Below are 17,052 nucleotides of genomic sequence, written 5' to 3' on the forward strand. Positions count from 1 at the left end.
ATTACAGTGAAAAAGTACAAACAAGTGAACCACTTCAACTAACATTACTCATCTAGTATTCAAACTCAATTATAATTTAACATGATTGAAAAAATGAAAAATCTGTCAGAAAGTGGTCCCGGGCACGTATTCTTGAAACTTGGTAATATATAAGCAGAAATAAAAAAAGATTGTCCTAAATAAACCTAAAATAATGCTTCAAATTATGTAGGTAGTTTAAAAGGGAGGTATGAAAGTTCTTTTCAATGAATAAGATCAATAGGCTAGTGAAAGCTCCATTCCAAACAATAAATTAATAACATTCGGAAGTTTATAAATAAAAAATGTAGAAAAATCGGTACTTATATATTTATTATACATTTCTTCATTATAGATTATAATTATTACTTATAATTATTAAGTTTTCAATGAATAAGATCAATGACTTAATGGAAAGCTACTACCCAAACAATAATTAATATTTTATAAAATAACAATTGTTGAGAAATAAGTATTTATTCTTATTAAACACTGTAGGTTATTTATTTTTATTATAAGTAATTATTATAGAGGTTGCTAATGAATGTAATTAATGTGCGTGAATTTTCAAGTTTATTTCTTGGTGGAGGGCAAAATCTTTATTGTCATGTAAACAAGTTTTAGATACTTTAAAACAACTTAAACAATAAAAAATAAGAATAGATTTGACAACATTTCAAAATAATTCTTGAAAAGTCAAGCAGATAACTAGTATTACACGACACTAAATCATAAACTACAAAAGTGAGAAAAAGCAATCTTATGTTATCTGATGAAGGCACTTAGATATCATAAAAAGGGTATTACTCATTAAATGCGATAGATGTCATCACAAAAATATTCCGTAAAATCTATTATGGATAATGGTTATATTCGTAAAAATTAAGAATGATAATTTAATAACAATAATAGCTGATATACGAATATTTTATGCATGAATGTAGTCAATGGTATTTAAGTTTGAATAAAAAATTACTCACTTCAGTGGTCTGAAAATATCTACATATTTATGCCCATTTAACAATGTGTAATATAAAAACTAAACATGGGAATCTTGAGTTGATAAAATAATAATTATATCTAAAATAAATCTTCAAAAATAAAAATAATGATTTATACATTTAAATACTTTGGGGCTATGGGGCTATGTATTTAATATACTTAAGCAAATACTAAATTATAATAAACAAATGATTGACAATTTGATAAATATAAAAGGAAGATATACTTGATTGAGTACAGTAGAGGCTACTCACTTTGAATAACCAGCCAAGCAGTGTGACGAGCTGGCTGATGAGCTCGAACAAGATCCTACAAACAAAAATCAACTTCACATTATTAAGAAGCATAATATACAGTAATAATGTTTACTCATTGATATATTGATAATACAACATAATAGGAATAGAAATAGAAATAAGAAATATCAGTACCCTTTTTGAATTATTTAATCACAACATGTTTCGGACATTGATGCCATTTTCAAGTAATATGAAGTAAATAAATAATACTGCTGGAAATTCTTATTTTGATCTTATGATCATATGATTATATGAACTAAAACTATAAATTGTGGATTTAAATTCGCATAATTCTATCAAAAATGGCATCAATGTCCGAAACATGTTGTGATTAAATAATTAAAAAATGGTACTGAGATCTTTATTTCTCTTTCTATTTCTATAAAAAGTAGCCCTATACAGAAAAGAGACATAAGACAGCATAATAGGCTATGTATGTTTCAAAGATGTTTGTCAAGTTATGTTTAATCTAATAGAATTTCTAAGGGCTGCAAAAAATCTTAAGACATGGAATCGATGTGTAAGTACTGTAACTAGACTAAGGGTTTGGTCAGTTCCTTCTCGGCAGTCGGTAGGCCTATCCTCCCTTCGAAAACATGCTAAGTGAGAGCAGAATATGATCATCGGACTGGTTTGGAACGTGCAATAGCGATGAGAGCATTTTATGAAAATGGTGATATAACTGCCGCAAAGACAATATTTTGACATTATTAGAATATCATGACACTTTTGAAGTCATGAACGTATCCAGTGCACTGTAAACATCCAACAACAAAACATGAACTGAAAAAAAGTACCCATTTAAAACTCTCAGTCACTGAGTTACTAATTCTCAGTCACCACTAGTCATTCAGGACTAGGGTGAAGAAATGGTTGTTGGCGAGATTCCTAACTTATATTAGACATTACAGCCTTTTTGAAGGATGATAAATCCTTCAATTGATTTTATTCAATTATTATGAATATTGTTATATAATTTTATTGTTGCAATATAATTATTATGTAAATTTATTATATGTGTGACAATTATTGTCAATGCTATTCTAAATAGTCTATGACATGTATAATAAATAAATAAAATAAATTTTACTACCCAAGATATGCTACACAGTCATTCCATAACATGCTGAGAACGCCGAATGAGATGTTTGACGATGAAATAAAGATAAACTACATCTTTTTGATTGTGACTTAAACAGATCGAAATAAACAGGTAAAAATCCTGTTTGAAATAAACAGGTGCTAATCGTGTAATTGTTCGTTGTTTTCTACTTGAGCGTGGAGCGTGGGTAATGAGAAATTACGATTAAAGGAACATAAATGGAATGACATATACATACCATTTCACCTGTAATCTACCAGTTTTATAAATTTATTTGTGGGAATGACATTTCAAAATTTCTCGGTTGCTTGGCTGTGATCGTTGTATGTGAGCACATCTCTCCGATGCTATCTTAAAACGTATAGATATACTTTTGGAAATTTAGATTGTATTGATTGGAGCAAAAATGCATGCCATTACATTAGTAATTGACTAATTTTATGAATTTTCTTAGAAATTAAATTATTACAATAGTTCTTCTTCATCTGTGCCATCCTGTATATGTTATAATGAGTAGTAAAACAATACAAATCAATAGAAAGTGGTTCTAAATTTGTTAAAGCCCACTATTCTAGGTGACTGAACAGTTGGATTAAAGAAACTAACAATCGAAAATACTAAATTAGCAGTTTTCAAATAGCATATAGTTCAAAATTGTCGTACCTTTATAGTCATCAAAATTGAGTTTGTTCAAGAGGACCCAGCAATGGGGCAGAGGTTTGGAGACCTTCCTCGGCGGGCTCTTGGTGATTTTCACTTTCAATGGTTTGTATCTAGGTCGAGGTGTGCTAAGACGTGCCTTGTTGCGGTCGGTCTTTCTGGCTGAAGGTGTGATGGGCACATCGTCGTCCGATGAAGTCTCCATGTCCTCTCCAAACGATCCATACAGATTGTCGATTTTGAACGAGTCGCGCTTTTCATTGCTGAGGAAAAATACTGATTGGTCAATACGATCCAATCTCACAGACAACCTGAATTCAATCGGGTTCTCTTCTACCAACTTGGATAGGTTATGACAGTCTTCTACATCTATTTTCGAGCTAGTTTCAGCAACTTCAAATCTATCGGAAGGCACTTGAAAAGTGTCAAACTCCTTCTCGGAGCATACTGCTACACCCTGATTCACTTGCCGACTGTTCTCAATTGGCATTGAGCAGTCTACTAATTTTCGGTCATCAACGACTACATTGTTCTGTTTTGGCTTTGGAAAGAGAGCTTTCTTCTTCTGTTTCTGCCTAGAAGAGCGAGTTTTCACAGACAAATGTTTATAATTTTCAGGTAATCTAACAATTACAACTTTGCATGGTTTTATATTGTTCAATCGCAAACATTTTTCCAACCTGGACGATATTTTTGACTTGGGAGAATTGACATTTTTATCAATTTTACCATCCCGATTCAGAGAATTACTGTTTTTGATTGGTGATCCCTTAACAACTGATTTGACCCACAAACGTGGGCCATTTTTGACACATGATTTATAACAGATTTATAACACTGAGGCCCGGTTGCACAAAAGCCGGTACAATTTTTACCGTGATTAATTTCAGAAGAACCAATCAGAGAAGGCCTTTTTGTTAAGACGGCTTCTCTGGTTAGTTCTCGTGAAAATTGAATCACGGTTAAAATTGAATCGGTTTCTGTGCAACCGGCACTTAAACATTGATTTGTACTGTGTAGTGAGTTTCATTTTTATTATACTTAGGATTTGAGTTAGAACGGCCTGAAAAGATTTTCTTAATGAAGAATATCATTAATTTGGATTTTCTCCAACTTATAATCACCTACCTCATTAAGTGCTTCTCTGAGCCTCTGCCTCAGCAAAACTTCACTGAGAGTTTTGTTGTTGGCCGTTCTCTGTTGCGATTGCTTCTCACTGAGCTGGCTCGCATCAGCCTCGTTCCTCAGCCTTTCTTCACTCCAAATTCCCGCCAACCCTGGATTCGCCACCTCTCCTTCTAAACATTAACAACAATACTTGTAAATGAGAAGAGCAAATGTTTTAACAATCGCACAAATTGACAAAAAAGCTGGTAGAAAAGCATAGATACTAATTATTATTATGGTTAATCATAGTAGTATGCACAGAATTGTTCATTGACTACCAAATCATCGGCATAAAATTACAGACAATAACAAGGATATGACACACTGAAACAGCCTAAACATAATTCAATTTTTTGCCAGTCCAGTCACTTTATATATTGGTGCATGCAATTTATATTGTAGTTCTGATTTTTTAATATATAATTTGGGTACATGAGAGAAGTCCAGAACAAATTTCTTCATGCAAAATTTCCTTGTGCTAGATACAGAGTGGTCCAAAAACCTCGTATTTTCGGCTCATTTTCCAGTTTTCAGCTATTTCTGCTAAATGTCGTAATCGGACAGAAAAATTTGCTCTCGCCTTTTTTTAGATTATAAAATTATGAATAGAATGAGATCATTCGGAACTCTCCATCTCCAATGAGTACTGAGTTATGATGTTTCAAAAATGAGTGAAATTTAAAGAGAAAAATCAATTTTGATGAATTTTAGTTTCCGATCAACAATATCTTCCGATTGTTACCATTTAAAAGTATAATTTGAAATCCCTCTGGGCGTATTTTTGTGCTCTTCTATATGAGATCAGATAGAGCGCTCTATCTTATAAAGATTTCCAGGTACACCTGACAACTTTAAATGGCCATAACTCTGGAGTCAGAAAATTGGCTTTCAGAGTCAGAGCATTAACGTAGTTAAGGACTTGAATAGACTATGGAGTTTAGAGATCACGTTAGACCCTGGAGTTTATAATTTCGCTATCTGAGTGAGGGCTTATAAGTCCAGGTCTTGAATTAGATTCTCGCCTCTCTCCAATCGAGGATTTATAAAAAATTGTCAAGTCCAGAACTTAAAACAGCGTGATTTAAAACCCTCGACGGGAGTAGGGTTTAAATTTACGTTCTAGAGTTAACTGAGCAAAATCAATTCAGTTATTGTTTTGGAGTAGATGAAAAACCAAATAGATGTCATGGAATACCTAAATTATTTGGATTATTCCATCTTATAGGAAGTTTATTTTGGAGCAAGTTTGTTTATTAGAATTATGCGTAAAAAACTAACCTTATTTTACGACTGCGACATAACCTGAAAATTAATGTTCAAGAAAAATGATACAAAAGGGTTGCCTTGTAATTTAAATTCCAATCTGAATGTTATTAATCAATGTCATATTTAACATATTAATATAACAATAATAAATTATTATTATTCCAGTTTTTTTTTCAAAACAAATAGATACATTTTCAAACTCAATAGCCTAATGAAATTTTTATCAATGATCAATAATAGCATAACGAAAAATAAAATGTTTAGTCATTCATCTTTCAAAAGGTTAGGTTTTGCTTTGAATGGGCCTACAAAAAAAACAAATAGTATATTTCGCACCTAGGGCCGAAAATGAGACTTTTCCGGCTCGAAATCGGTTTTCAAGTCCGAGGCCGTAGGCCGAGAAGCACATTTTTGCCCGTGGTGCGAACGCTATTTTTCGCCACACAAAAAAATAAAACAATATATGTATATATAGTGTAATATATATATATATTAAATATATACATATTGTTTATTAGGCACTTCAGAAAGCAAAACTGAAAGGTCTATATATATATAATATATATATATATAGATATATATATATATATATATATATATATATATATATAATATATATATATATATATTATATATATATATATATATATATATATATATATATATATATATATATAATATTGTTTATTAGGCACTTCCGAAAGCAAAACTGAAAGGTCATAGCTGAAGCAAATCTTAGGTAATCTGAATATCAGGAAATTGTCCAAGTTTTTTATTTTTTATTCTGATGTCTAAATAACCTAAAAGATTATGTTCAATTATGTTTTAATGAGGGAGGTTGAGTTTATAATTTTTTATTCTTTCAAATGACAATAAGATGATATTATTATAAATGTTTTTAATGATGGAGGTTGAGCTTATACTTTTTTATTCTTTCAAATGACAATAAGATGATATTATTATAAATATTTCGATTCTTGAATAATGAACACAAATAATGAAGTTTTTTGATCAGCTGTTTTAGCTCACTTGAAATTTGGCTAATCTGAATGTCAACAATGCTTATCGTCGTCGGCTGTGGAAGTTTAGGTTAGGAGTTCTATCCTACTCTGATAATCGAATTTGAATAGTTTAATATGATATATATTATTTGTATTTCAGTCATCCAAATAAAATGATAGTATCTTATTGCAAAATACTTTATTCAAATCTAGTTGCATAAACTGATTCCGTGTCATAAACTATTTTGTAAAAACGTACACATCAAATCAGAATCAGCTGACTTCAAGGTTATTTTACAGCCCTAGGGCCGTAAACATTTTACCGGCCTGGTCTGAAAACAATCACTTTCGGCATCCATATGGCGCACGAAAACCAGCTCATTACATCCAGGTGGGGTGTGATAGTACATTACGCTAAAAGCACAGAAAGTTAGTGTTTACGGTATGAGGATAGTTAATATGTTACCCGAATACCGTTAACACCTTTCTGAGAGAGTCGCGTATGATATTTTTCACCAATTCTGACATATAAACCAATAAAATATCATCGTTCACTTTTCTTATGTCTCTATTGTTGCGCCACTTACAAAATAAAGAATACTCGTTATTGTACCTAACTCTTGATTTTTCTGGTAGAAGATTTGCAGTCAGGATTTCTGATTCTTTTAAAATTTCACTTGGAATATCACGGGCATCATCGTCTTCAAGAATTTTTGAAAATTTGGAATGCGCTAATCAACAATAAATAATTGAATAAAAATGGTTGCTTAGCGATGCTGAATTAGTTTGATTCGAAATTCGAACTGAAATAATGGTGACTTCAGATGGAGAAAGTTGACACTCGCCTGATCTAGTGGATGACTTATTAACTACGGATTTATTAACTTTGGGAATGTTCATTTTTATTCATTAATGTTTGTTCTGGGGCTGTGATCCCGAGATGCTGATTGGTCTGTTCTATTTGAGTCATCTCTAAGCTCTGCCCTGGCTTGGAATATCTATCCGAAAATCCGATACATTTGCTCCCAATGCTAGAGACCATTTCTCTTTCACCTTTCTTAGTTCCATGTAAGCAGCCTGAAAGGGTACTCTTTCCGGCCTTAGCCGGAAAGAAACCTGTTCTGACGTCAGACGAGAGTCGTCTGCAAACAATGTCTTTGATAGGGACTGGAAAACATCTGCTTTCTGTGCAGTGTTGCAAAAACGTATTTTCTAAAAAAGAATCTACATAGGGTACTCAATTCTCCTCGTAAAACAGCTTATTTCTGAGGAGAATCTACTTTTTTGCTTGCTAACCATCTGCGCATGCGCAGTAGATTTTCTTTAAGCTTGCTAATCATTCACGCATGCGCAGAAGAGTTTCTTTACACTCGCTAATCAGCTGATGATAAGCAGGTCACCAGTCAAAATTCAAAATATTTTATTGCAGCAGCTAATTTAGAACATCAATTGCATTACAAATGTCAATGATAGATTGAATAGAAAAATTATCAACTCTGCCAGATATAAGTGATTTAACAGGTTTGGGCAGTTGTAGAAAAATTTTTGTATGTAATTCGCGCATAATGCTTCTTTATCGCTCTTGCAAAATTATCAAGCTCCACTTTGCGTCACGTGATAACTGTTTTGCCTGAGCGATAAAGTCGCGCATTATGATCTTAATACATAAATAGCTATTCCAGCTTTTCACAAAATAATTTTACAAAATAGTTTGGAGAGCATGCTCTTTTGAACTATCCCGTTGCAATCAGCTGTTTTCGTTTTGCTATAAACGCACAAGTTAGATGTACTGTTGAGACACAAGTGAGCGAGCGTAGCGAGGTCTATGGTGGGCCGTCCACTGGAACCGTTTTCGTCTGAACTAGCATCGGCCGAATACTACCGAAAGCGACCGAACGATCCCCCAACAAAGAAAGGAATAGATGCTCGTCCATTGCAACAGGTTCATACAGCCATCTCCGGCCGATCAATTTTTCGATCCGAATTGAATGGGATTTTCCGGCTCTATCCGGCCGAACTAACTAGTCAAGCTGAGACAAAAAAGTGCTCCTAACCTGAAATTGTTTCACAGTCTTGTTTGTGTTTGTTTTTTGAAGTTGTTCTGTTTTATAAAATTGTAACTATGGACAATGAAAAGTTTGTAAGCTTGGTTCAAGAGCATGTTCCATTGTGAGATATGTGAGACAAAAGATATCATTGTCGTAATGTTCAAAGGATCTGTCAACAAAGATTGCTTAATAACTAATAAAAAATTTAGTGGATATCTGTTGAAGGTAAGACTATTGTAATGAATAACTAATTTAGTGGATATTTGTTTATTATATTCTCAAAATCCCAATATAATCATTGTTTATGAAAAATGTTGGTGGCTATGATAGTAGTTAATTCAATAATTGGCAACTAGACTGATTGACTAAAATCTTTGGTTTTATCTATCTTTGAGACTTTTTATCTTATCCTTGATAAAATAAGAAATCCTCCCAATGGACGACCATATTCGGCCGAATTAACGGCCGACAGATTCGTCCGATCCAACAGCCGAACGGATCGGTTGAATACGGTTCCAGTGGATGGTTACCCTAAGCCACAGAGAAGAGATCCTCTTCTCTGTGCCTAAGCGTACAAACACACTGTAAGCAGAGCGGAGCGTGGCATGGCGTGATCAGAGCGTTCATGATACACACAGGAAGCGTCTGAGCGTCAAGCGTCAAGGGACGTTTGCACGGACATTATGTTGTGAGAATAATATGGGTCGCCTGAATTGGGAATATCTGGAACTCAAAATATCTTGCAGCTGGCCGGAATTGGAAATACATGGAACTCTGAATATGTTGATAGGCGGAACTCCGAATAATTATCGTGCATGCCGGCGGAACTCAAAATATCTTGTCAGCTGGTGGGATTGAAAGTATGTGGAATTGGAAATATATCGAGCTCACAGTATCGATCGTTATTAGCGAGACTGTGTAAATGAGTGATGAAACAAATTTATCGCAAAACAAATATGAAGGGTTCCTTAGTGAGGTCCACGTTATAATGACTATTAGATCAACTTTGGTTTTGCTATCCTTGTCTATCATTCGACAAAGCCGGTGGTATTATCCTTTTCTAGGTCCACAACAATGCCAATTATGTTTATGACAGTGTAGAAATATAATTTATTAATGCAGAGAATCGGCATCGCTATTCTTCTATCTTTATCCACTGCCATTATAACGTGGGCCTCACTATATATAGTAAGTTAACCTAGAATAAATTCATCAACAGTCGTCAGTCTTGTAACTCTTGTTTGAAACAGATAACAGAGTTTTGAGAACTTGCATAATATGTACATGACTATTATTTTATAAACCACTATAATTTTAATTCGTGTTTTTACTGTTGGTTATGGTATTAGTTATAAAATGAAGTAGCAATAATGTAGCATACCTAATAAAAAAATCTTTATTATAACAAGAAAGAAACTGACTTAGGCTATATGTTGGTAAGTATTTCATTATTTAGGATTTGAATTTTCCTATTGAAATATTATGTTGCTATTTATCCATGATTACAATTAATGTTTATTTTTCAAGGTTGTTGGTCATTAACTTAGTTACATAGGTACAGTATTTCCTAATACATTTAGAGTTAAACAATAAGCAAGTTTCACTGTGAATCAATGAGATTGGTTGATCAACATTGTTTCATTGTTTATCACTTTATTTTATAATCATGGGTATCACATAAAGTAATACAATAAGAAAGACAACTTTATATTTTCAATGTTTTTAATTAAAAACATCAAACTTAAAACAAGAGTAGCATACCATATTTTATTGATTTAACTTATTTTGGCTACCTATTTAGTTTTATTCTGATGATAATTCACTTAGCCTATATTTATTTAATTTATGCTAGGCCTAATTGGAAACTATTTTTCAGATAACAATAGCAATTGCTTCCCTGCGTATCATCATTACTACTGCCTATATCGTACCTATATTTTGAGTTTTCTGTGGAGAACGAATGGCTCAAGTTAATGAAGCTAATGAAATATCAAAAACCTACCAAGTAAGTTTTCTTTAATATCAACCTATTAAAACTAGATGTAAGTTACTTAAGTTTTGTAAAATGGTTTATTTACTTCTTTATGATTTAACTTCTTCAGCCCTTGCCAGTAATGCCAGGTCTTCGGAAACATTAAAAACTAGAAACTTTATAAAAGCTATACGGTAAAATATAAGTTGGTGTGTTCCAATAATCTAATGAAATTAATTAACATTTGCAATAAGTAAACGTAGGTAGGCTACTGAGGCACCCATACTTGATTTGCTATGTTTTTATATAGAAAATAAAGTTTTCCTGTACGGTTTAGCTGTTTTCCTATTATCACAGATAGCTTAGCCCCTTATCCTGTCTTGCTTTCTGTGTTTTATTGGGTGCACTACAAGCTTTTTTGTGAATCTATAGCAATGATTATTTTATTTGATATTTTTCCTATTAACTTATCATTAAGTTAATACAATAATAAAAAAGAACTCTACATAACCTCATTTATTATAACTCTACTTATATTGTATCATTTTTCATCACCTAGGCTTAAGATACTTCTAGAAAGTCGCCTTTGTAAAATACCGGGGTGACTTTGACCCACGTCGCGGAAAAAGATTAAAATCATTTATCTCCAATATCTGTTATCCGAAATCGATGTTTAACATTTATATCCGTAGCCTTGATCATTATCTAGGTTTTACAATCACTATCTTGTTGAATCTTGATATATTACTTGAATTATGTATTGTGCTCGCTTATGTATATCAAGAAGAACCTGGTGCAGTTTCAAAAAAGGTGTGATATACACAGCCACAATACGCGACATGCCACTAGACTGGAGGTGCCCCGGAGCCGACTGGCGGGGAATTACAATAGCTTTCCTTCGCAGGCAATAAGATTTTTTAACAGCCTTCCAGGAAACACGGAACTCTTGATTCTATACCACTTTGAAAAATAAACTCCTGGAAAAGCCACTCTACTCACTACAGGAGTTTTACAGTGAACCTCTTTTTGGGAGTCAAGCACCTCCACAGCGTGAATGACCATGTAGGTTATTTTTATTGAGAATTCCGACACTGCCTATCTGGAGACCCCAGTCATTGGCAACGACCTCAAGTATTAAGTAAGTATTATCGACATAAAATCTAGCTTCTTGCTTCATCTTGTGATTTTGTTGTCTGAAAACTTCGTAGCCTATTAGAAAACTCATTTCTAAAAGACTTATAATATCGGCGAGTACATTTATTTTTGTTTTTTATTATATTTTAATTGTTATACATAGTGATCATTTAGAAAGTCATTTTAGGTTAGAATTATGGTGACTTTGTCCCAGTATAAAAATTGTGGTTTCCATTTACCATTTTTTGGTTTCTCGCATAAAACTCAAAAATATGTATCTTAAGGACTTACCGTAACTATCATATTATAACAAATTAAAGCTTACATGATCTCCTACAATATTCATTCTACAATTTTTTTATCCCCTCTAGTTTTCGAGATATCCGCTCTTGAAGGTGTGACATTAAAAAAAACACATTTGCCACCATTTTTTTTCTATTTTTTCTTTCATAACTTTTTAAAAATCGATGGGAAAAATTAATGTTGATTATGAGCTCATAGAGCATTAAATTCTCCTCAATTTGATGTATAATTTCACACTTTTACAAATTTCTCAACACCTTTTGCAGCAGCTTTAGTGTTGAGTGTGAAATATCCATTTTTGCAACAATAGACCAATTGACAAAGGAATTTGGAGGGAATGTTTTAAACATTTTTGACTTATCAGCTTTGTTGAGACTAGTTAGGAGGAGAACATATCAAAAGTCCCTATTTTATGATGCATTTTTGGAGAGTTTTAAGCCTTGAAAGAGCAAAACATTGGATAAAAACCTGTTACTTTAACAATTACACACCTTCAAGAGCGAATATCTGGGGAACTGTTGGGAATATCACATAATTTCACTAAACAAAAAGTGTAGAGAATGTATGAAGCTTAATTTTTGAATAATTAGTTATGTCGGTTGAATGCATTGTTTTCAAGATATGAGCGTGGAAGCAAAACGCTGAAAAATGCAACTTTTAAACCTTTTTTAGGTGGTTTGGTTTGAATCATCATGACTGGCTTTCTGATGAACCTATGCGACGCCATTAAGGAATGGCTTACTACTGTATGGTCGACTGGATCTGTACTTCCTGTATTTACTGATCCGGAGACGTGAAAATATGGTTCATCTGTAGACCACTGAATAGTATCGTGTTGCACAGAGGTTAAGAGTGCGTTGCAAGCATCTGTATGCTTTAACCAGTCGTCTGAAACAACCATAATCTTTTAGGAATGTAAATGGAGATCGAAGTGTAAAATTCGCCCTGCTTTTCTGGACGATATTCCAAGTGGAGCTGGATGTTTCCGCACAGAGCGCGATAGGGATTGTTCAATGGACGCCCTCACTGCTGCGATATTTTCAGATACCCCACCTTTTTTACGTTGCCCAGCTTGTTTTCTAGGAAGTGTAGATCCTTTCGACCATACAGTAGTAAGCCATTTCCTAATGGTTCTAGCATCAGGAACTGTCATGAAGATTCAAACCAAACCGCCTACAAAAAGCATCTGCGTCGCTACCACATTGTCATTGTTTTTAAAGAACGTTCCAACAATAAAGCCTCGATGCTCACCTTACCACTGCATGATGAACATGAATACTTAAAATGACATAGTTTCCGCCATATAACACCACCACTCTTATTCCACTATTCACCTGCGCACTCTTCACTGATTTGAAAGTAGGGAGTCCATTCTGACCAAACTTTTAGCTTATCAAAACAGGGAATATGTCGGCCATGATAGCTAAGACAACTAAGGCTGCACTCTTTAGTCAGCTAGTGCTCTATACGATACGTGCAAAATGGATGCAACCCTTAGAAATAAAAATCAATATAAATTTCATGTGGATTGAGAGTAGATTAATCTCTAGTATGATGCATTCAATCTTTTTAATTATTATTTCTTCTACTTAACTCGTTCTTCTACTAATACGTTTTTCTTTTTAGAAATAAAAATGCCAGTTATGTCTGCCTGTCACCACATAGAAAGCTTTCCGAAAGACACAATTCCTTGGTAAGTAGTTCCTCACTTTACTTGATTATTGGTTTATATAGTGTCCCAAAAAGGATGTTAGGTTTTTAGAATTACTGTGAAGGTAGTGATTTCACTGTTTTAATGTTTCTACACATCCAAGTCTCTATTGTTCAATTAGATTGTCCTATTGTCCAAATTAGTCTCACGTTTATTGTCCAATTGAGGATACATCATAATTAAGAGATATATTAGGGTGGAGAGTTCTGACTGAGGCATATAGCTGAATTATGCCACCTGATTGAACGTCTGGCACTTTGAAGCACTGATACCTATGTTAAAAGTCTGAAGTCACTGTGTTAAACGTACATACTGCATCAGAATAAGTGCTTCACTTTCAATTCAGTGGTTTTATTCAGCTTAAGACCTTGGTTACAGCTTTTTTCAATAAAACCTCTCAAATTACCTAGTTAAATAAGATGTTCTCTTGAATTGGATAATTTTACATACTCGGAAATGTAAAAATATCAATGTTGTTACAATTGAACTGTTTAAATTAATTCGCATTTTATATTATTTGTAAAAAATATTGGAATTTACAGTTTCAAGAAGTTTTATCGATCATCTGCATTTCTTCACGTGAATAACAAACGAAGACACGCTACACTATTGCAAATAAGTATTTTACAGATATCAAAGAGAGCGGTGAAAAGAATGAAGTTTTTGATCCTTGAGGTGTCCTTATGCGCGTCTCTCCTCTAGGAAATACTGGAATGAAGTGCATCTAACGGGTGATTATCATAGAACGTAGTCTCATGAACTTATATCAATGTTATGACAATTTAGTCGGTGTGCTACATACTATTAACTTGCCTCCTACAGGAGAAAATGCATAATTCACTTTTCCAAATAAAGCATAATTACAATACTGAATTACACTATAATCTGATTTCTTATTTTGTCCATTATTTTGATTCCAGGTGAACCTATTGTACTGCATCATAAAAGCGGAAGAAGGAGGTGAAATCAACTTGCCGACTGTTTAACTGTGGTAAAAGCTATCAAATCCATGAATCCAGGAACCTATTCAATTCTCAAGAACATCTCTGTCATAATGTGGTCGGACCCGTTCACCAAGGAAGGTCGCAGTAATCAAAGCATTCATTTTACTCCTATTATCAAGTAATTGAAAAGCTTTGAGGATCGAAATAATTTCTTGAAATATGTTAACTATTTCATGATTCAATGTGATTTCTTGACTATTGACATTTTAAATTATGGGACATCATGCAATTTTAGGCATTTGCCTGATGCAAATGGTTGAGCATTGCCCATATATTGTGATGAAGAAAAATTTGCTTCAAATCACTTCAATGAATATTAAGATTCAAGCATTCTGATTATACAGATTCAAGCATGGGAAGCAGTAATTTTTGTCTCAAGTTACATATTAAACATAATTTAAGATTTTTTATTTTTTCCTGTTTCATTATTATGTAAGTTCTGCTGAAATTAACACGTGAGGCTTATTGGCTAAAATTACTTCCCACTATTTTACATCAATTTCTTCCAATTTATCGAATTTCAAAGTTTTTTAGCTTCCTCAATAACCTGTCAACTCAAATTTTACTTGAATTTTTATTGCAATCTCTAGGCTTTTAAATTTCTAATAATGTATACAAATAGGTTTGAATGATAAATCATTCTATTCAAAAATTACATATCACTATACTGAGATCTGCTTTGCTTTTACTTGCTTTGCTTTTTCAAACTGGTTGTACTGACATTAGGACAGGAAATTTGTGCATCGCACATTAGCGAAAACTTTTGCATTATAGATAATAGAATAGAATAAATAGAAAGAATGCTTTATTATTCAAGATTACACAATACAATATATATAAATAAATAAATAAATATATATAAACTCAAACAATTTACAGCTTGATTGAACAATCGCTAGCCGGAAAAATTCAATAATTTTTTTTTTTTTCAGTCAAACACAAATCTTACAAATGCGTAGAACAAATTATTATCTAAAAATCAAATTTTATTAATTCCGAACAAAAGCTCATATATATATTAATCAAATAAAATTACCAACACAATGTTCTCCCATGAAAATCATACCCAATGCGATAGTAACAACTCAGATTAAGGAATACAAATAAAAGGAACTTAAACAAATTACAAACATCTTATCTCAAATAAATTAATCATTTCCATCAAATAAGGTATTTCGTCCTGCCTTACCAGTTTGAACCATGAGCCTAGAAATGAACTAGTAACTTACATTGAATATGCCTGTAATCCCATACCTGAGCTCCGTGACACAGTACAGCCCTTTCGCAAGCTTTAAACCATTTAGCTGGAAAGTCTACCTTAGAATTATTAAAAATGCCTCTCCATGCCAAGTTCAACCCCAGATTCGCCTTCTCAGATTTAACCTTCACTTGAGCTTCAAAATTCAGTTTTGATGTCAGCACTACTAATACCCAATGAAAATAATATTGTTACTTATACTATTTCATAAAAATAGCTCATTCAGCAATAAATAAAAACTTATTTTATTAAATGATTTATTAATGTTTTGCAGGACAAATTCTGACATTTTACAACATTCTACGGGCACATAGAAGACTGGCTTATGATGGCGAAAGACTTTTGAAGGCGGTTACCTTGATTGGGATCATATCTATTAAACCTTTGAATCCTGCTCTCAAAAGTAAATGTGATACCATTCAAATGGAATAAGATTGATTTGAATTGGAATTTGTTATTCCTGTATCATAGTGCATTTTTCTACTAGTTACCCTACGTATTGTACATTATTGTAATAAAGCACTAGCTGTTCCATAATTGGAAGTCTTTGAAATAAAAGGTTTCTTTTTCAAGTTAGTGTCACATTTTATATTTTTTTATCCATTTTATACAGTATATCCATTTAGTTTTAGAACATTGTATTAACACTACTATTGTTTCAAATAGTCTGAATGTAATTACGAAGATGATTCTATCGTATGATTCTTCAACGAATCCATCTTAACTTACAAAAACTACAGCATTTGTTCTATTTACTTGTCAATAATCGTAGTTGCAGTAGCATTTGTATTTCCAAAACCAAATTTGGTATTTAATTATGAAGTATGAGTAAAAACATATTCGCCTACAAGACATAATTATTATTCGTTGAGCATTGTTCTGATGCTTCACTCCAACTGTACTTCTTCCACTACGAACTACTATACTCGCGTACTTACTAATAATAGTAAAGAGAAATAGAATAACATTTATTATCAGGCCTACATCTTTCTATTGTACTACCATAGAGGATAGAACAGAAAATATTGTTATTTCCTACTACGGTACGGTACTCATCAAGCTAAATTTCAACCAATAAAATACCGGTACAGTACAACCCACAATCAC

The 17,052-nt window shown here is 32.9% G+C and overlaps 1 protein-coding gene and 1 long non-coding RNA gene across 5 annotated transcripts; one reads left to right on the forward strand and one right to left on the reverse strand.

Moving 5' to 3' along the window:
* Positions 1-1,199: 1,199 nt before the first annotated feature.
* Positions 1,200-3,786, reverse strand: LOC120355204. The gene is made up of 2 exons (XM_039443539.1): positions 3,085-3,786; positions 1,200-1,329 (listed from the first exon to the last, which is right to left on the reverse strand). The coding sequence occupies exons 1-2, from the start codon at positions 3,569-3,571 to the stop codon at positions 1,271-1,273; spliced, it is 546 nt and encodes a 181-aa protein (XP_039299473.1). The 5' UTR covers positions 3,572-3,786; the 3' UTR covers positions 1,200-1,270.
* A 5,618-nt stretch (positions 3,787-9,404) lies between these two features.
* LOC111060610 lies at positions 9,405-16,481 on the forward strand. 4 transcript variants are annotated; one of them, XR_005573446.1, is made up of 5 exons: positions 9,405-9,423; positions 10,440-10,568; positions 13,599-13,665; positions 14,604-15,049; positions 16,220-16,481. It is a non-coding gene; the product is annotated as an uncharacterized LOC111060610 (long non-coding RNA). The 4 variants fall into 4 exon arrangements; XR_005573445.1 differs by lacking the exon at positions 9,405-9,423 and adding an exon at positions 9,833-9,999; XR_005573447.1 differs by lacking the exon at positions 9,405-9,423 and adding an exon at positions 10,102-10,118.
* The last annotated feature ends 571 nt before the right edge of the window (positions 16,482-17,052 follow it).

This window comes from Nilaparvata lugens, chromosome Y (genome assembly GCF_014356525.2).
Source record: "Nilaparvata lugens isolate BPH chromosome Y, ASM1435652v1, whole genome shotgun sequence".
NCBI classification, from domain to species: Eukaryota; Metazoa; Arthropoda; class Insecta; order Hemiptera; family Delphacidae; genus Nilaparvata; species Nilaparvata lugens.